We start from the raw sequence: 18,533 nt of genomic DNA, 5'->3' as shown, positions 1-18,533 counted from the left end.
TAAAAGTGATTTTTAGGTGATTTTGGATGTTTGTGCAAAGTCTCATATGGGCATGTTATGACAGTGACTCATCCCACCTTCACAAGTGCATACATTGGGATTGATTTTTGAGCATGTTATGGATTGAATTAGAAAAAGTTTTGTATGTATGAAATGTATGAAATGTAGTCCTTATCATATAGAACAACTTTGCCAGAGTGAAGGATTCATACTTTAGTCGTTTTCAATCTCGTTTGATGCCTTAGATTAGAGAAAAAGTAAGAAAATGTTTGTTTTTCATTCTCTCTCTAGAAAATTCAATATTAAAGTCTTTTTTGAGAATTCGGAGGTAAGTCTGGAGAGAGAGTATATCACGGTGCTTGTAGAGCTTGCCGAGGAGAACAAAACACTATCTCACGAGCGCAGGCGAATTCTCATCAGTTTTGGAGATACGGAAGCTTGAAGAAGGGTTGATTTTTCCAGTGTTCAAAAAAAAAAAAACTCAACTTTGCTAATCTTTTCGAAAAGTTTTCTTTTGCTTTTTACCACGTTTTTGCAGCATCGACTGCGTGCCAAATTTGCAGGAAAGGGCCGCGCGTTTTTGGAGCACTGTCTCGCTTTTGGCTATTTTGGGCGAACGCGTCTCTCTATATTCGGCATACCGCGAGTGTGTGTGTCACACATATATCGCGAGACCTCTTGTGATTGCGATTGTGAATGTGACTGGGAGCGTGATTGCGATTGAGAGTGTGATTGTGAGTGTGAGTGTGATCAAGACAGCCTATGCATACAAACGCTCGGGGGTGGTCGGGTGGTCGAGCTTCTGTATAGAAGTACTTTTTCCGTTGTAACCTCTCTTGCAATATAATAAAATCTCTCTCTCTCTCTCTCTCCATCTATTTGATCTCGTCTTGTTGTCTACCATTATTCTGTATTGTGTTTGAAGCGGTCTTGTTACATGTGGCATCTACTTATTAGAGTGTGCTATTTGTATGGGTCAAAGGATAAAGCTGCATGTCTACAAAAGCATTGTACTTGGTGAGTAAATTACATTTCTATCAATCAATCTAATCATCATTGAGTCGGGCAATCAATTGTCCTTTGAGCATTGTTTTTCTATCTCTAGCTCTCTCTTTCTCTCTCTACACACAGCATGGAGATCTTTGATCCTCCTTAGCCTAGGATCTGCTGCTTAGCTCTCAATTAGGTGCACCTGCTAACCTGAACCCTAAAAATGTCAACAAAACAAGCTTGTTGCATCAACCCCTCAATGGATTTAGTCGAGGAACGGATCTCGGAAGGAATTGGCGTGGGGGAGAGGAGGAATGGAGGAAGAAGAATCCGAAAGAGGTAGTCGCTTCTCTGGGGCCTAGAGCATGGCTTTTTGCTCAGCAATTGATCTCCTTGTTGCTTCATGAGAAGCATGCAATCTTGGAACATTGTTTGCATCTAGTCCCATGGAGAGCATTGCTCCCTGATGCTATTGCTGGAGAATAAATAGTCTTTTCTTGGATCTGGTGCTCTCTCATCATTGGAGCAGTAGCCAAGTTTTTTCGTGATGGCAAATAAGCCATCCATTGTGTGTGTGGGAGACGTTTCCAGTCGCTTCTGAAGGCTGAAAACTGACCGTCCTTTGACGGATAGAGTCACACTAGAATGGGGAGTGCTTCCGGTATCTATAAACCATCCACTCAGCGCGATTTTTTTCTTGGCTGAATTTCTTCACCAAAAGTAAAGCTATGATAGAAAACATATAGTTTAGATGAGAAAACGCATAGGAGGCAGATTTGATGAGAAAACTGTTGCATGCGCGGAAGCCTTGCTGTAGTTGATCCACAGCCCTAAGCATGATTAAGAACATTGATGCTAATTAACACATGATTAAGACGCAAAGGAGACAGAAGAAGAGAGAGATTAGGTGTCGGGTTTTCTTGTATTACTATGGTACAAAAAGGTAACTAGATGCTTGTACATGATGTAGGCCTATGGTCAGCCCCATAGGGGTGGCCTGGGTCCCCTTCTACGTATGCTTTACTGAGGCTATGACTGAATGATGATTATGAACGCAATGATCTTGCTGAAAATTGATTTATGCTTATATATGAGTGTAGAGTATTGGTTGGCCAGCATCCAGCAGTCGACCAGTTCTGAATGGACGTAAAATCCCTTTAATATATATAAATGATGCACCTTATTATCTCTGCTGCCGGCGAGTTGCTGGGCATCCAGTCACCTGCTGGCTGCCGACAACCTGTCTACAACACCTCTATGTCAATGCTGATGATGGTGTTTATGCTGCCGAATGTCACATGCACTCTGCACTGTAGTGCATGGTGACAAACTGGCTCATCATTAGCAGTGCAACATTTGTACAGTATTAGTACCATTTAGGATGATATTTGTCGTATGCCGCGATCCCATTGTAATCCTCAGTCCAGGATAAGTCAGCAGGCACGAGCTACGTAGGTCATTCTCAGCCATAGCAAGTCAATTAGTCAGTCTAAGTCCCTTAACCCACTTTAAGAGACGCATTCATGCATATACAATCAGTGGAAACCTTAGGGTTTGCATCAGAAAGCATGTTGCACATTGCACATCATTCATGCATAGCATCTAGACCATTGCAGGAACCCTAGATATCATCCAGTATTTATCAGGATATTTACTAGGATTTTTCTGGTATTTTTCCCAGCATTTTCAGCATTTTATACACATTTATGCATTATTCATTGGACATGAGCAGTCGGCTAGTTCAATAGCCAGCCTACTGGCTCATTCAGCCCATATAAATAGAGCCTTTGCATACTCACTTTCTCATTCATTGATATTCAGCAAAGAGCATTCAAGCACCTCATATTCAGCCTTGCATTCACCTCAGTTCCATGCGTTTTGGAGAAGCGTGTCATTCTTCAGCAAGAGGAGCATCAACGCTTGTGCATTCAGCCCTCCATCAGCAAACGCATCAGTTCTCAGCATTCAACCATCAGTAAACCTTGCGTTTTTTGCATCCATACAGTTTTCAGCATTCATCATATTATCGTTTTGCTTCAGCCACTTGGTGAAGGTAAAACGCAACATTCATATTCATTAACAGCATTCATACTCAGTCAAGAACAGTCCCAAACAGCCCCTCTCTCAACCCTAGCTTTGCATCCCTCCTTCATTTCATTGGGAAGAGTGCATAGGCTCGATATTGGATATCTTTGGTGTTTTTACAACAGTGTACAGTGCAGCCCAACACTTGGTCTTCAGAGGTCTTGCGTTTGGCTTATTTTCTGTCACACCGTCAGTCTGTTTAAAGATAATAAAGCAAATACTATCTCGGTAACGGGATAGGGGACTCTTCAGTGGGTAATTCGGGACCCCATACAGTGTACGGATGTCATTTCTCTCTCTCATATCTCTCTAAAGTTTGAAGTATTAAAGTGGATTGCCAAACTCACAAAACTCAGGATACAATAGACGGTGTGAGCATTTGTGTGACAGGATCCTCTAATACGAAGACTTCCGCTGCATGTTACATTGGTATCAGATTCAGCTTGTCCACACTCACCGTATCCTAGCGTGAGGGCATCCTTGGATGGTCAGAGTGCGTTCTGGCGCGACCACCGTCTACAGAAGAGAGTACTCATCAGTCGGAAGACGTCTCCCCTAAAGGAGACCTTGCTCTTCCGACTACCGCAGACACCATAGATCTTCTTAGAGCTCAGAACTAGCTGCTCATGGAGCGTCTCCAACTCTTGGAGGCAGCAGCAGCACGTCGTGCTTCGCCTCCAGCAGCCCCCGACTACATCTCCCTCTTCTCTCAGATGGAACAACAAAGGAGAGAAGGTGAGGCCCGAAGGAGAGAAGAAAAAGCAGAAGCAGAAGCTAGAAAGCAACAAAAAAAAGCAGAAAGACCACACCGGCGAAGACCGGCGTCAGGCTGAACTCACTGCTCAGGAGCACCAACGAGAGCTTGATTGAGAACGTATGTTACTCGAGCACTAAAGGGAAAAGGAGGCCATCCATCTTAGATACTAGCAGCTCTCTTTTGCATCCCCAGCCTCAGGTGCCACCAGCCACAACAGTCCGTAGCATCAACTACCGTCATTCGCAGTCAACCTAATTTTAGTAAGTATGATGGTAAGTGTGATCATTTAGCAGTAAATTAGTTCATTCATCAATTTACTACTCATTTTCCATTAGCTAGGATCACAGATCCTCAGGATAAGAGTCCACGTAGCGGCTCCCCATCTCACTGGTGAGGCAGTCACTTGGTGGTAGCATTGGTCTAATCTTTATATAGACCAGACCACAGGTGTCACAGCTTTTAGCTGGGATACATTTGTCCATGACGTGAAGACCAGATTCCTTCCGCCCCAGTACATGACCGGTCTGGCAGATGAGTTCTATGGACTCAGACAGAATGGATCCCCAGTGCTTCAGTTTTTTGGCAAGGTTATTACTTTAGCACAGCAGTTAGGGTTATCTGCGGAGGTCGAGATGGAGCAATTCATTCGTGGTCCTAACATTCGGTTCACAGTTCGTAACTTTGAACCCAGTACATATGACCGGGCTCTGACTCTCGCTCAGAATGAAGAAATGAAGATGAACGGAGGCAAGCCTAAGCAGTCATCTCAGTCCAGTACCAAACCCCAGCAGCAGCAATCCATTGCACAGCCAAGGAAAGATAATGCATCTTCTAAAGATGCTAAGAAGGACGACAGTAATAGCTCCAGTTCAGGGGATAAGAAAGATAAAGAATTTAAGCCTAAGAAAACCCCTGATAAAAAGGCTAAAGCAGGCATTACTAGAGGCTATCTTCCTCCAGAGGAGCAAAAGAAGTATCAGGTAGAAAATAGATGTTTTTTCTGTCACATCATAAGGCATGGTAAGAAGGATTGCCATAAATGGCAAGCGAAACAAGCTACCAAAGCTCCTTCTGCCACAACATCCCCAGATCCTCCAGCCTCGCCTACTACCACCAATGCGGTTCAACTTTTACCTTCTATGCATCCTATGCCATCCGTGGTATTTGATGCTAAGTAGGAGGGTGAGAGCGATGCTGCACAGAAAAGCCTGATCCGAGCTTATGGCTCTGCCAAGGGCCGACAGTTTGTAGTTCTTTTCGATATGGGTAGTTCTGAGGATGCCATCTCTCCCCAGTTGGCTAACAAAATGAACTGCACATTAGTCCCATATCATCTGGATGTGGACGGGTTTACACCTGGTCTCCGCACCCACATTTCTCAGAAGGCACAGCAGTTTGCCTTTGATGTTCAGAAGGCCTCATTCCAACGAAATTTCATCATCTCGCCTTTGTTGGGGTGTGACATGATCTTAGGAATTCAGTGGTTCTGTCAGTATGAGCCTATTTTCGATTGGGGACAGGACACTTTTACTATCTGTAAAGGTTTTCCCGAGCCTGTCATGATTCGTGGTGTTAAAAGCATTCTTGGTATCCCATTGATTTCGCATCTCCAGGCCCGACGAGCTATCCGCAAGGGAGCAGAAGAAGCACTACTTTATGTTCGTGCTCAAACAGCCTCTATCTCATCGGTAGTATCCATCTCATCTTCCTTCCCTCAGTTAGCAGACCTCCTGTCTAGACATTAGGACATTATGCTCAGGGACGATCTGTCGCCGAGTCTCCCACCCTCTCGCCTTGAGGACCATCATATTAATTTGGTCCCTGGATCACATCCTCCTAGCAGGTTTCCCTATCGTCTTTCCAAGACTTTAGAGGGCGAGTTAGAAAAACAGTTATCTGAGCTTCTCCGAGCTGGATTTATTCAGCCTTCTTCCTCACCATTTGCTGCACCCATCCTATTTATCCAAAAGAAGGACAAGTCTGCACGTCTTTGTGTAGACTACAGGGCATTAAACAAACTCACCATTAAGAATAAGTTTCCTATGCCAAGGATAGAGTACATTTTGGAGCGTTTAGACAGTGCTAAATTTTTCACTAAGATCGACCTCAAGAGTGGTTACCATCAGGTCTGCATTTTCGAACCTGACATCCCAAAACAACTTTTCGGACAGAGCGTGGTCACTACGAGTTCGTAGTCATGCCTTTTGGGCTTACAAATGCACCCGCAACCTTCAATAAGATGATGTCTAGGATTTTCGCAGTCCACATTGGGAAGTGTGTTTTCATATTCCTTGATGACATACTAGTCTTCTCAGTCACTGCGGAGCAGCACGAGAAAGACGTGGAGAAAGTCTTGCAACTTTTGCGAGATAATGGGCTCTACATAAACGCCAAAAAGTTTGTCTTTGGTGTGAAAGAAGTTTAGTATTTGGGCTATATCATCGGTTCCGATGGGATTAGACTGGATCCATCAAAGGTTCAGGAAATCTTAGATTGGTTCATTCCTAAGACCGCCCAAGAAATCCGCTCATTTGTAGGTCTTTGTCAGGTCTATAGTACTCCATCAGTTTTCCAACCTTGAAACATCTTTTACCGACTTGCTCAGGGGGTGAAGACTCACAAGCAGAAAGTTTCAGTTACAAGCAAGGCGCTTGATGCATTCCGTGCACTCCAAAAAGCCGCCTCAGAAGCGTCTGTATTAAAGTTAGCGTCTTGGGATGAACCTTTCAAGGTCATTACCGATGCAAGCAATGTAGCCATAGGTGCAGTTCTCCAGTAGGACAATAGACCCATGGCATACTACAGTAGAAAGTTGGATGTCGCCGAAAAGAAATATTTGGTGTATGACAAAGAGCTTTTGGGTGTGATCACAACACTCAAACATTGAAATCCTTTTCTTTATGGACAGGTCTTCACAGTAAAAAACAGACCACCAAGCACTTAAGTGGCTTCAAACTATGCCAAGTGCCCAATGGAGTGATCAACAGGCCAGGTGGAGTCAACTCTTCCAACAGTTTGAAGGAATGATTGAATATATCCTTGGTAAGCATAACCCAGTAGTAGATGCTCTTAGTCGAAAGGCCAACATCCAGGCAGTCCAAGAATCTACCATTCTCGAAATCGCGGGGAAGGACTTAGAATGAAAGACCAATATGTCGACTCCCCTGAGTTTGGTACTCAGTACAGTTTGGCCCTCAATTCTGAGCCGGGCCATTATTCAGTCCAGAACCGTTGGTTGTTCTTCAAGAACCGCCTGTGTCATTCGGGAAAAGTGTTCCGCTCTTCTCCATGATGCCCATGACTCCTTAGTTGGAGGACATAGGGGTATCAACAGTACCCTCGAGAAATTAGAACGGTCCTTTTATTGGTCCACTGGATCCCGTAACACTCAGTGTTTCACCATTGTGGATCGCTTCAGTAAATTCTGCATGCTTATCCCATGCAAGCATACGGCCACAACCGAGGACGTAGCCCGTCTGTTTCTCAAGCATTGGGACCCAGTTTGTGGTTTGCCTAGCACCATTATATCAGATAGAGATTCCAAGTTTACCTCGCATTTTTGGAGGGCATTATTTGAAAACTTCGGAACTAAGTTGCAGTTGTCTAGTGCGTTCTATCCGCAGATAGACGGCCAAACAGAAATTTATAACCAGTTGGCTTTTGATGTTCTCAAGTCATACTGTCATGACCAGCAGTCCAAATGGGAACATTATCTTCCATTGGTCGAAGCTATCTTGAACGACACTCATTCATCCAGTGTTGGACGGACTCCATATGAAGCAGCCTTTGGTCGCCGTTTCTCTTCTCTTTTGACGAGATTGGTGTCTCCATCTCTAGAGGCTAATAAAACCAGGGAAGCATTTTCCGAGATCATTGAGTCAGTCAAGGACCGCTTGACCAAAGCACATGAAGCATATACCAGACAGGCGAATAAGTCTAGACGAGATGTCCACTTCAAGGAAGGGGATTGGGTCTATTTGCGTATCATGAAACAAAGATTGAAACAAGTGGGTAAACGTTGTTCCAAGCTTTCATTCCGTAGTTTTGGACCTTTCCCAACAGTTAAGAAGTTAAGTGATGTCTCCATGAAGTTAAAATTGCCTAACAGTTGGATGATGCATGATGTTTTCCGTTTTTCTTGGCTAAAACCATATGTTGGACTAGAAGTGTTTGATGTTTCAGATGAACAGCAGCTAAACGTGGTAGACGAAGTAGAAGTCATCGAGCCTGAGTAGATCTTTCTTCATCGTTAGAAGCATGGTTCCGGTCGACGGATGCGTCAGTTCTATACGAAATTTCGAGATCGAGGTACCCATGAAGCCGTATGGCCAGACGAGGAGTTCTTTCAAGAGTTTCTCCAGTTGTTGGCAGACTACTTGGAAGCCATGAACCTGCCGCCAAGCTAAGCAGGAGGGAATGTCACATGCACTTTGCATTGTAGTGCATGGTGACAAACTGGCTCATCATCAGTAGTGCAACATTTGTACAGTATTAGTACCATTCAAGATGATATTTGTCGTATGCCGTGACCCCATTGTAATCCTTAGTCCAGGATAAGTCAGGCACAAGCTACGTAGGTCATTCTCAGCCATAGCAAGTCAGTTAGTCAGTCTAAGTCCCTTAACCCACTTAAAGAGACGCATTCGTGCATATACAATCAGCGGAAACCTTAGGGTTTGCATCAGGAAGCATGCTGCACATTGCACATCATTCATGCATAACATCTAGACCATTGCAGGAACCCCAGATATCATCCAGTATTTATCAGGATATTTACTAGGATTTTTCTGGTATTTTTCCCAGCATTTTCAGCATTTTATACACATTTATGCACTATTCATTGGACATGAGCAGTCGGCCAGCTCAGTAGCGAGCTGATTGGCTCATTCAGCCCATATAAATAGAGCCTTTGCATAATCACTTTCTCATTCATTGATATTCAGCAAAGAGCATTCAGGCGTATCATATTCAGCCTTGCATCCACCTCAGTTCCATGCGTTTTGGAGAAGCGTGTCATCCTTCAGCAAGAGGAGCATCAATGCTTGTGCATTCAGTCCTCCATCAGCAAACGCATAAGTTCTCAGCATTCAGCCATCAGTAAACCCTCGCGTTTTCTGCATCCATACAGTTTTCAGCATTCATCATATCATCGTTTTGCTCCAGCCACTTGGTGAAGGTAAAACACAGCATTCATATTCATTTACATCATTCATACTCAGTCTAGAACAGTCCCAAACAGCCCCTCTCTCAGCCCTAGCTTTGCATCCCTCCCTCATTCCATTGGGAAGAGTGCATAGGCTCGAGATTGGACATCTTTGGTGTTTCTACAGCAGTGTACAGTGCAGCCCAACACTTGGTCTTCAGAGGTCTTGTGTTTGGCTTATCGTCAGTCACTCCGTCAGTCTCTTTAAAGATAATAAAGCAAATACTATCTTGGTAACGGGATAGGGTTCCCTTAAGTGGGTAATTCGGGACCCCATACGGTGTACAGTTCTCATTTCTCTCTCTCATCTCTCTCTAAAGTTTGACGTATTAAAGTGGATTGCTAAACTCGCGAAACTTAGGATACAGAAGACGGTGTGAGCATTTGTGTGACAGGATCCTCCAATACGAAGACTTCCGCTGCATGTTACACTGAATCTAATGATATTGATGTTGATGGTTCTGCTATTGACGATGATGGTAGTGCTGATGAAGATGTTGATGACCCTGACGCTTTGCTACTGATGATGTTAATGATGCTTTCCTAACTACGGTACTAATCAGGGATTAAGCCAGTTCATGCTGAAGATTAGCGAAGGCACGGGCATGCACGTGACAAAAACACACAGCTTCAAAAAGAAAACGCAGGAGACATTGATGATGGCAGAAACTTTGATGAGAATCACACAATTTAAAAAAAGCGCAGCATTGAAGACATGGAGCAGAGCTAAGGTGGCTCTGATACCATTCTAACATTTAAGGTGCTAGGATGGAGCATGTGCAAAGAGAGATGGAGGTTCAACCCATGACAAGTTGGTGCACAGAGATAGAGAAAGAAAGAAAGAAAGCTGTATTAACGTCTACTAGAGGCCGAACTCAACCTATGAGACAAATCAATGTACAACTGTCAATGTCCTTTGGATGTCCAGAAAAAAGGACAAAATAAACATGAAATAAACTATGAAAGTATTGAGCTAGTGGAAGGGGGGGGGGGGGATGGATGGAGCACTATTGCTAAAGGCTTAGTATGCAACCTATATGCGTAGGGTATACAAGAATGCAATGCAGATCCGTCTAGCTCCAACCAGTATGGTGTTGATGTCGAGCCTGTATCTCTGTAATCTCCCTTTGATGTAGTCTGGGAGTCTGGTAGCCTGGTGCTCTCGGTCTCTGTCTGGCTCGGAGGTCCGCAGCGCGCTGAAGTGTAACCCCCTTCCTGTGTCAGGGTAGGCACTGGGATAGATCTCTGGAAGAAATCATTGAGCTGGAGCTGTTGCCTACCTCTTCTTGTGGTATGAGTCCGTAGCAGTGCCTCAATATGGTGCTATGTCTCTAGCAAGAACTGGCCAAATCTGCGCTGGTCTGTGGATTCCATGATCTGGCAGAGTGAGGGATGTCCACTGAAGATGGTGGTATATATCTCTCTCTAATGTCACTATATGCTCTGCATCTGCATACATAATGCTCCTCACTCTCAACCTCCTCTTGGCATAGTCTGCATATCCTCTCCGCTCTTGGGATCCGTGCTACCCTACTTGCGTCAATCTCAAGCTGGTGTGATGACACTCTGAGCTGGCCAATCGCCATTAGAACCACGCAACTTGCAAGTACATGCTTTTATAAGCATCAAGCCTTTCTTTTGGCCAAAACTAAATAAGGGCTGTTATCACCCAGAGAGAGTTCACACCAACTAACTCTGAAATACCGAACACATAGCACAAGAGAAAAATAAGGCATGATCTTTAACATATGACATAACAGGTGCTTAAAACTTACATAATTAAAATTATTGGTTTTTTTCCAATATCACATGAATTTCTGATGATGGATCCCTATGTTTGCCTTTTTTATAGGTATACTCGTTGGATTGGTCACAAGGAAAGGATCGGATTGTAAGTGCTTCACAAGATGGCCGTCTAATTGTATGGAATGCGTTGACAGGCCAAAAGACACATGCATTCAAGCTAGATTGTTCATGGGTGATGACGTGTGCTTTCTCTCCGAGTGGACATGCAGTAGCCTCTGGAGGGTTAGATAGTGTATGCTCTGTGTATGCATTGAATTCTCAGCCCGACCAGGATCAACTTGCTCCCAAGACATTAGTAGGTCATAAAGCTTATATCTCTTGCTGCAAGTATGTACCTGATCGTGATACCCAGATCATCACAGGCTCAGGGGATCAAACGTGTGCTCTCTGGGAGTTGGAAAAGGCTCAAAAAATTTCTGTATTCGGTGTAGACTCGCCATCAGGTCACACGGCAGATGTAACAAGGTGAATGCTTTATGAAGTGGTTGCCAACGAGAAAACAAGGGATTGTTCTTGCATGGGGATCCATTAATATAAGGGAGCAAGTCATTCATGTTTTAAGGCTCTATACAAGTGCAGACTTGTGTGTTTTTTAAATGAGGCTAAAGATCACCATTTTGTTGCTCTTTTTCCAGTTTGTCTATTAGCAGTGCGAATTCGTTCCAGTTTGTCTCCGGCTCATGTGATCAGACAGCACGCCTGTGGGACATGCGTACTGCCAACAAAACAGCACAGACTTATCATGGTCATGAGGGTGACGTGAATACTGTGCAGTTTTTCCCTGACGGCCTTAGATTCGGCACAGGGTCTGATGATGGCACATGCAGGATTTTTGATACACGTACTGGGCATCAACTGCAGCTATACAAAGAACCCTCTTTGACTAATCAAAAAGCAGCGGCAGTTTCTATTGCCTTTTCATTTTCAGGTCGTCTTCTTTTTGCAGCATACTCAAATGCAGACTGCTACATATGGGACACTATTACAGCTGAGGTGAACATATCTATGTAATCTTGTTTGCGAGCTATTGCACCTTTTGTTTATGTTAGAACGTGTTTCACAATGGGGTCAAGCAGAAAGAAATGTGAGGTGGGTCTGGCTGGGGTCCTTTTTGCATCCTTTTGCACGGGTGATTTTCCACAGCCAACTGTTACTGTATTTTATCAGTATTGTTAGGAAAGTGCTTTCACGTTAATGCATGGTTGGGCCAATTGATTGAGAACTTAAAAAATGAGGCCAAGGGGTTCTTTTCCATGACTGAAAAATATGGAAACCTGACAAAACTGACTGCAAATAAGTATGTCCTCTGAAAATTCTCAGCTTCTGTAAATAGCCCACTCAGTGAGCAACTTATGCTGGGTGCTGATAAGAACATAAGCATTGCTTGGTTTATTAAGTGTCTCTCTCACACGGGGTCTATGAGACCAAACACCTGGGGTTGGCAGTATGGAACTGTAATGGCATGTTGTGGTCGAATCCAGGAGGCTTGAGCGAGATTCTCACAGGCAGGGATGTCATTTTTTATACAGAGACTCATCAGAGTCGTAAGAGGGGCTTACCATACATAGCCGGGTATCAGTGGGAGTCAGCTTTTCGAGGCGAGACCCACACATCAGGAGGAGTACATGGCTCTGGGGGGGTAGCTGTCCTTTTTAGATCCCATCTCCGACAGATTCTCTGCATCGTCCCCGGAAGGACGAGGATGCACGGTATCTTTGGGTGCGGCTACAACTTAGCAGTGACAGAGTCATCCACATTGCTGTGTGTTATTTTCCACCACGCCACTCCCCTTACGCCGCACAGCATGGCCAGTCACCGTACTTACCATTATATGAGGATATCATGGAGTTCTCGCAGTTGGGGAAAGTCCTCCTGCTCGATGACCCTATCAGACTACAGGAGCTAGACATCACTGACATAGGGTTGTAGCGATCATCACAGGACCGTGAGGAGGTCACAGTGTACGGGAGAGATTTCTTAGAGCTGGGAGCTGCACATGGTCTCGTTATCTATAACGGGATGTCCCGATGGCCCTCCTCCGGGGCCCTCACCAAGTGACTCTTGACTCTTCATTTCCCATGTGTGACCCTTGGATGCGTGACCCTAACCTTAACCCTTAAGGTTAGTCCTAACCCATGCTCCACTAGAGCTTGTTCCCATACTCCCATGCTCACAAGCCTAATGTGGGTTAGCCTCCTAGTATATGCACACATAATGTGCATGTAACATAGTACACATAATGTACATATAACATACTTTCCCTCTCTCAAAACATTGCACTCTTGCAATGAAAAGAAGGAGAACTGCATTGAACAATATCAACCGACTCATAAGTCGAATCCTCTATTTTTCCTATCTTTCCACCTAATTTTAACCTCAGGGATTAGTCAACTACAAAGTTTCCTTTCCCTGAATTCAAGTACCTTATCAGGTTCATGTGGAACATAGGATAATTCTTCAACTTCAACGAGTTCTTGAGGAGTAACTATGTTATCCTCACCTCCTAGTTTCCCTTTCAATCTATTGATATGAAAGATTGGATGAACTCTAACATGTGGAGGTAGTTTAAGTTCATACGCAACCGTGCCAATCCGATGTATAAATCGAAATGGACCACAATATCTAGGAGATAAATTCGAGCATTTTCCTATTGACTAAGTCTGAGAATCTTTAGGAACATTAAAATAAACCAACGCTCTTGGTTCAAAAGACCAAGATTGTAGGGTTTGAGCTGTTAGGGTTAGGGTTTGGAAGGCACACTAACAGGAAACGTGAGAGTGAGAGAGAGGAACACGACTGCTCATATATTGATTGTGATAAAATGAAGTACAATAGCCACATAAAAGATGTGACCTAATAGTGTGTTCACATGGTCCGGTCATAAATAGTGCCAGGTGGACCAAATCACTTATAAACCTTTATAAGTGAAACTAAACTAAACTGGGAGAAAAAACCTCCACTAACTGAAGTAAAAAGTGCCCCAGTAACCTACTGATGATCACTAGCACTCCCCTGGGTGCATACACAGCATAAAACCCAACAAACTCCCCTGGAGTGATATGTGATCACTGTACATCATCCACCAAAAGGAAACAAATTCAAAGCAGTGCGGAATGCTTCGAATTTCGAATGTGGTAGTGCCTTGGTGAAGATGTCTGCCACATTTCAATCTGTAGGGTGGTAAATCAGACTGATATCACCTGCCTGGAGTCTCTCCCGAACAAAGTGATAGTAAATCTCAATGTGTTTCATGCGAGCATGAAACACAGGATTCCTGGCCACGGCAATGGCACTTTGACTATCAGTATAGATAGGTGTAGGCTCCTCTACTGAAATAGCCATATCAGTCATAAGACGACGCAGCCATACGCACTCAACTGTAGTAGTGTAGGCTGCTCTGTACTCTGCCTCACAAGACGAAGTGGCCACTGTGGTCTGTTTCTTGCTTAGCCAAGAAATACATGAAGAGCCAAGAAAGAAACAATTTCCACTAGTGGAATGTCTGGTATCAAAATCACCAGCCCAATCTGAATCGCTGTAAGCATATAGCTGCATGTCACCCCCCTCAGGATAAAGCAATCCAAGAGACAAGGTACCCCGCAAATACCGAAATACATGCTTCACAGCTTGCCAATGTGACAATCGCGGGCTGTGCATAAATCTGCTCAACTGAGATACGGCATACTGAATATCTGGTCGTGTAGTACACAAGTAAATAAGGCACCCAACAGCCTGAGCATATGTAGTGGCATCAAATAAAATACTGTCATCTTGTAGTGACAATTTCATCCCAGGCTCCATAGGAGTGGTGATAGGCTTGCAATCCTGAAATTTGAACTTCTCCAGAAGTTTAGCAACATACCGAGATTGCAACAACCCAATGCCTCTGTTATCCTGCACAAACTGTATGCCCAAATAGTAGTGTACGAGCCCCAAATCAGACATGGCAAATGTCTGTTTTGCAGTATCTCTTTAAAAGCTGCAATTTTGTCATCATTTGATCCCATGAGCAAAAGATCATCTACATAAAGACTGATGACCAGCATATCTTTCTCTTCTTTCTTTACATACAAAGTGGCTTCTGATGGACTGTTCACAAAGCCTTGTGTCACGTGCACACCAGTCAGGTGTACAGTGACATGGCATCATTCTATGGCATCATTAGCATCATCAGTAGTCATCAGGTATTTTACTGGTATTTATGCAATTTTATAGGCATTTTTACAGGCATTTATGGGGCGGCCGACTGCATTTGTGGACATGGCATCTGGCCGACAGCCCTTATGCTGGCCGACCAGCAGCATGTTTGCATATATATACATGCGCCTCTCCATTCAGTCATTCAGGATCATCCTCAGCAACATAATCAGCAAGCGCATCCGCCTCTGGATCATCATGCGTTTCAGCCTACCATCATCAGCATCATCCATTCAGCATTCAGCACTCAGTCCCTCAGCGTTTCTGCTCCAGGAAGGCTGAGAAGTGTAACACATCATCAACAGCATTCATCTTCAGCAAACGCAGCCACATTCAGCTCAGTTCAGCCCATCAGTTCTGCGTTTCATCATCAGGTCAGCATTCAGCATCTGTTCCAAAGCCTCCCTTCAGCGTTTCCTTCCCAGGAGACAAGGGAAAGAGTGGACAGCAGTTCATCCCACATATTCAGCATATAGGCAGCATATTCAGCAGTACAGATCCATTTGGATCTCATTGTAACCACATTCATTCATCTAATATAGCTGCATTGCATTGACACCTATTTGTCTGTCTCTTAAACATCATTAAGTGTAGTTTAGTTAGACTAAGGTTGTGATTACTACGGTCTTAAGCTCTCACATGTCACATTGGTATCAGAGCGTTACAGGGTAACCAGCCTTAGAGCATGTTCAGTTCATCAGTCATTCAGTCAGTCATCATTTTTATCGCTTCCGCAGAGTTAAACCTAGTTCTCGAAATTTTGCAAGCCACCCTTAGGGATTTTCCCTTAGGTCTGCATCAGTAACCCATCCATCTGCATTCTTGCACAGCATATAGGGTTGCACATGGCTTGCATAACAGACATCTTAGCAGTCATCTTAGCAGTCAGTCTTGCATACATGTTACCCATGAACTCTCAAGAAAGAAGGACATCCATCATCAAAGAAGGACATAAGTTTTGGACTTCAACTGGCAGCAACAGGGGGTTTCTCTTCCACAGAAGACGGAAGTTTGCTCCAACATCGCCTCAGGAGGTTCAGAGCTTCAGGTACGACAGAGATGGTAGGTGAAAGGTTTCCAGAGGCAGGTCCGGGGTGACTCAGGTATTTGCCATTCAGTTCCCGCAGTACATAGAGTCTTGGCTCAAAGGATTTCACTCCTGCGGACGGCCTCAGTCCCAGCAGAAGACAGAAGGGGGCAGTGGTTCGGAGGAGAAGGATCACAGAGGAGTCGAAGGTTGCCAGGTATCCACCCAGCAACAGTTTAGCAGCGGGGAATGTCACGTGCACACCAGTCAGGTGTACAGTGACATGGCATCATTCTATGGCATCATTAGCATCATCAGTAGTCATCAGGTATTTTACTGGTATTTATGCAATTTTATAGGCATTTTTACAGGCATTTATGGGGCAGCCAACTGCATTTGTGGACATGGCATCTGGCCGACAGCCCTTATGCTGGCCGACCAGCAGCATGTTTGCATATATATACAGGCGCCTCTCCATTCAGTCATTCAGGATCATCCTCAGCAACATAATCAGCAAGCGCATCCTCCTCTGGATCATCATGCGTTTCAGCCTACCATCATCAGCATCATCCATTCAGCATTCAGCACTCTGTCCCTCAGCGTTTCTGCTCCAGGAAGGCTGAGAAGTGTAACGCATCATCAACAGCATTCATCTTCAGCAAACGCAGCCACATTCAGCTCAGTTCAGCCCATCAGTTCTGCGTTTCATCATCAGGTCAGCATTCAGCATCTGTTCCAAAGCCTCCCTTCAGCGTTTCCTTCCCAGGAGACAAGGGAAAGAGTGGACAGCAGTTCATCCCACATATTCAGCATATAGGCAGCATATTCAGCAGTACAGATCCATTTGGATCTCATTGTAACCACATTCATTCATCTAATATAGCTGCATTGCATTGACACCTATTTGTCTGTCTCTTAAACATCATTAAGTGCAGTTTAGTTAGACTAAGGTTGTGATTACTACGGTCTTAAGCTCTCACATGTCACACCTTGAGTGAGCAGGAAAGCATCTATCTTTGCATACCAAGCTCGTGGAGCTTGTTTCAAACCATACAAGGCCTTTTTCAGCTTGCATACTTTCCCTTCATGACCATGTTCTGCAAAACCTATGGGCTGATGTACATAAACTTTCTCCTCAAGGTCCCCATGTAGGAAAGCAGTCTTGATGTCCGACTGATGAACAACCCAACCACAATGTGCAACCAATGCAATGACACTCCTAAGTGTCGACATACGGGATGTAGGAGCAAATGTCTCCTCATAATCAATGCCCTTCTTCTGTGCATAGCCCTTAGCAACTAGACGGGCTTTGTACCTGTCAATGGATCCATCTGCATGTCTTTTCAACTTATAGACCCACTTAGTACCAATGGCTTTCTTGCCTTTGGGCAGATCAACCAAATCCCAAGTTTGATTCTTTTTAATAGAATCAAGTTCATCCTGCATGGCTTTGTTCCAATGCACATTGTCTCGTGCATCCACAAATGAATCAGGCTCATCATCATCCTGTAAATTGGCTGCCATAACCATATTTAAATCCATGATGTGTGCATGCTCATTGGTCCGTGTCTCCCTACGAGTACGGCCAGCAAGAGGAGTCTCTAGATGGCTGTCCTGTAATGTCCTCAAATACCATCTAGGTATATGTCTGACTTGTGGAGCCTGTTGCCCCATATTTGGCTCAACTTCTGGCTCAATCTCCTGCTGAATTTCTGCACCACCTTCATGATTGGCTGGCTGTCCTGCACCCTCATGGGTTGGATCACCAACTGTGGAATGAAACTCCATAGGTAGTAGACCTTCAAACACATCATTTTCAGCCTGATTTACATCATAATTAGCCATGGATAATTCTGATTTTTCATCAAAAATCACATCCCGACTAGTGAATATCTTCTTGGACAATGGGTCATATAACCGGTAGCCCTTGCACTCACGGCTATACCCAACAAAAATACATTTTGTGGCTTTATCATCCAACTTCCTCCTCAACTCTTTGGGTATGTGTGCATATGCAAGACACCCAAAAGTACGAAAGTGTGATACCGAAGGCTTGCGGCCATGCCAAGCCTCAAAAGGAGTAATGGAAACCAATGCCTTTGTGGGACATCGATTCAAAATATGACAAGCACACATAACAGCTTCCACCCAAAAGACATGTGGTAGCTTCTTTGCCTTTAACATACATCTGGCCATCTCCATAAGTGACAAATTCTTCCTTTCTGCAATCCCATTTTGCTGTGGAGTATATGGAGTAGTATACTGATGCTTGATACCTCTACTCTCAAGAAAGGAATTCAACATGTGTGACACATATTCCCCCCTCGGTCAGAACGGAGGGTCTTAACCTTGCATCCTGACTCTGTTTCAGCAAGTGCTACAAAGGCCAAAAATGCATCATATACCTGTGATTTCTGTGTCAACGGATAGACCCAGCATATACGAGAGAAGTCATCAATAAATGTAGC

The 18,533-nt window shown here is 44.2% G+C and overlaps 1 protein-coding gene across 2 annotated transcripts in view; it reads left to right on the top strand.

The window, feature by feature from the left end:
• The window catches only part of LOC147610018 (guanine nucleotide-binding protein subunit beta-like), a 65,670-nt gene that overhangs the window by 26,197 nt on the left and 20,940 nt on the right, over nucleotides 1-18,533 (top strand). For both annotated transcript variants that reach the window (XR_015264203.1, XM_086787334.1), the window contains exons 3-4: nucleotides 10,888-11,306; nucleotides 11,477-11,834. Coding sequence is in view for 1 of the 2 variants with exons in the window: in XM_086787334.1 (XP_086643460.1) it covers nucleotides 10,888-11,306; nucleotides 11,477-11,834 (777 nt within the window). In the remaining variant the exon portion in view is untranslated. The remainder of the gene's footprint in view (nucleotides 1-10,887; nucleotides 11,307-11,476; nucleotides 11,835-18,533) is intronic.

The sequence above is a fragment of the Cibotium barometz genome, chromosome 50, assembly GCF_041138505.1.
Source record: "Cibotium barometz isolate CiBa-2024 chromosome 50, ASM4113850v1, whole genome shotgun sequence".
Lineage (NCBI taxonomy): Eukaryota > Viridiplantae > Streptophyta > Polypodiopsida > Cyatheales > Cibotiaceae > Cibotium > Cibotium barometz.
The sequence above is the reverse complement of the archived record's forward strand: the minus strand, read 5'-3'. Positions and strand labels throughout refer to the sequence as shown.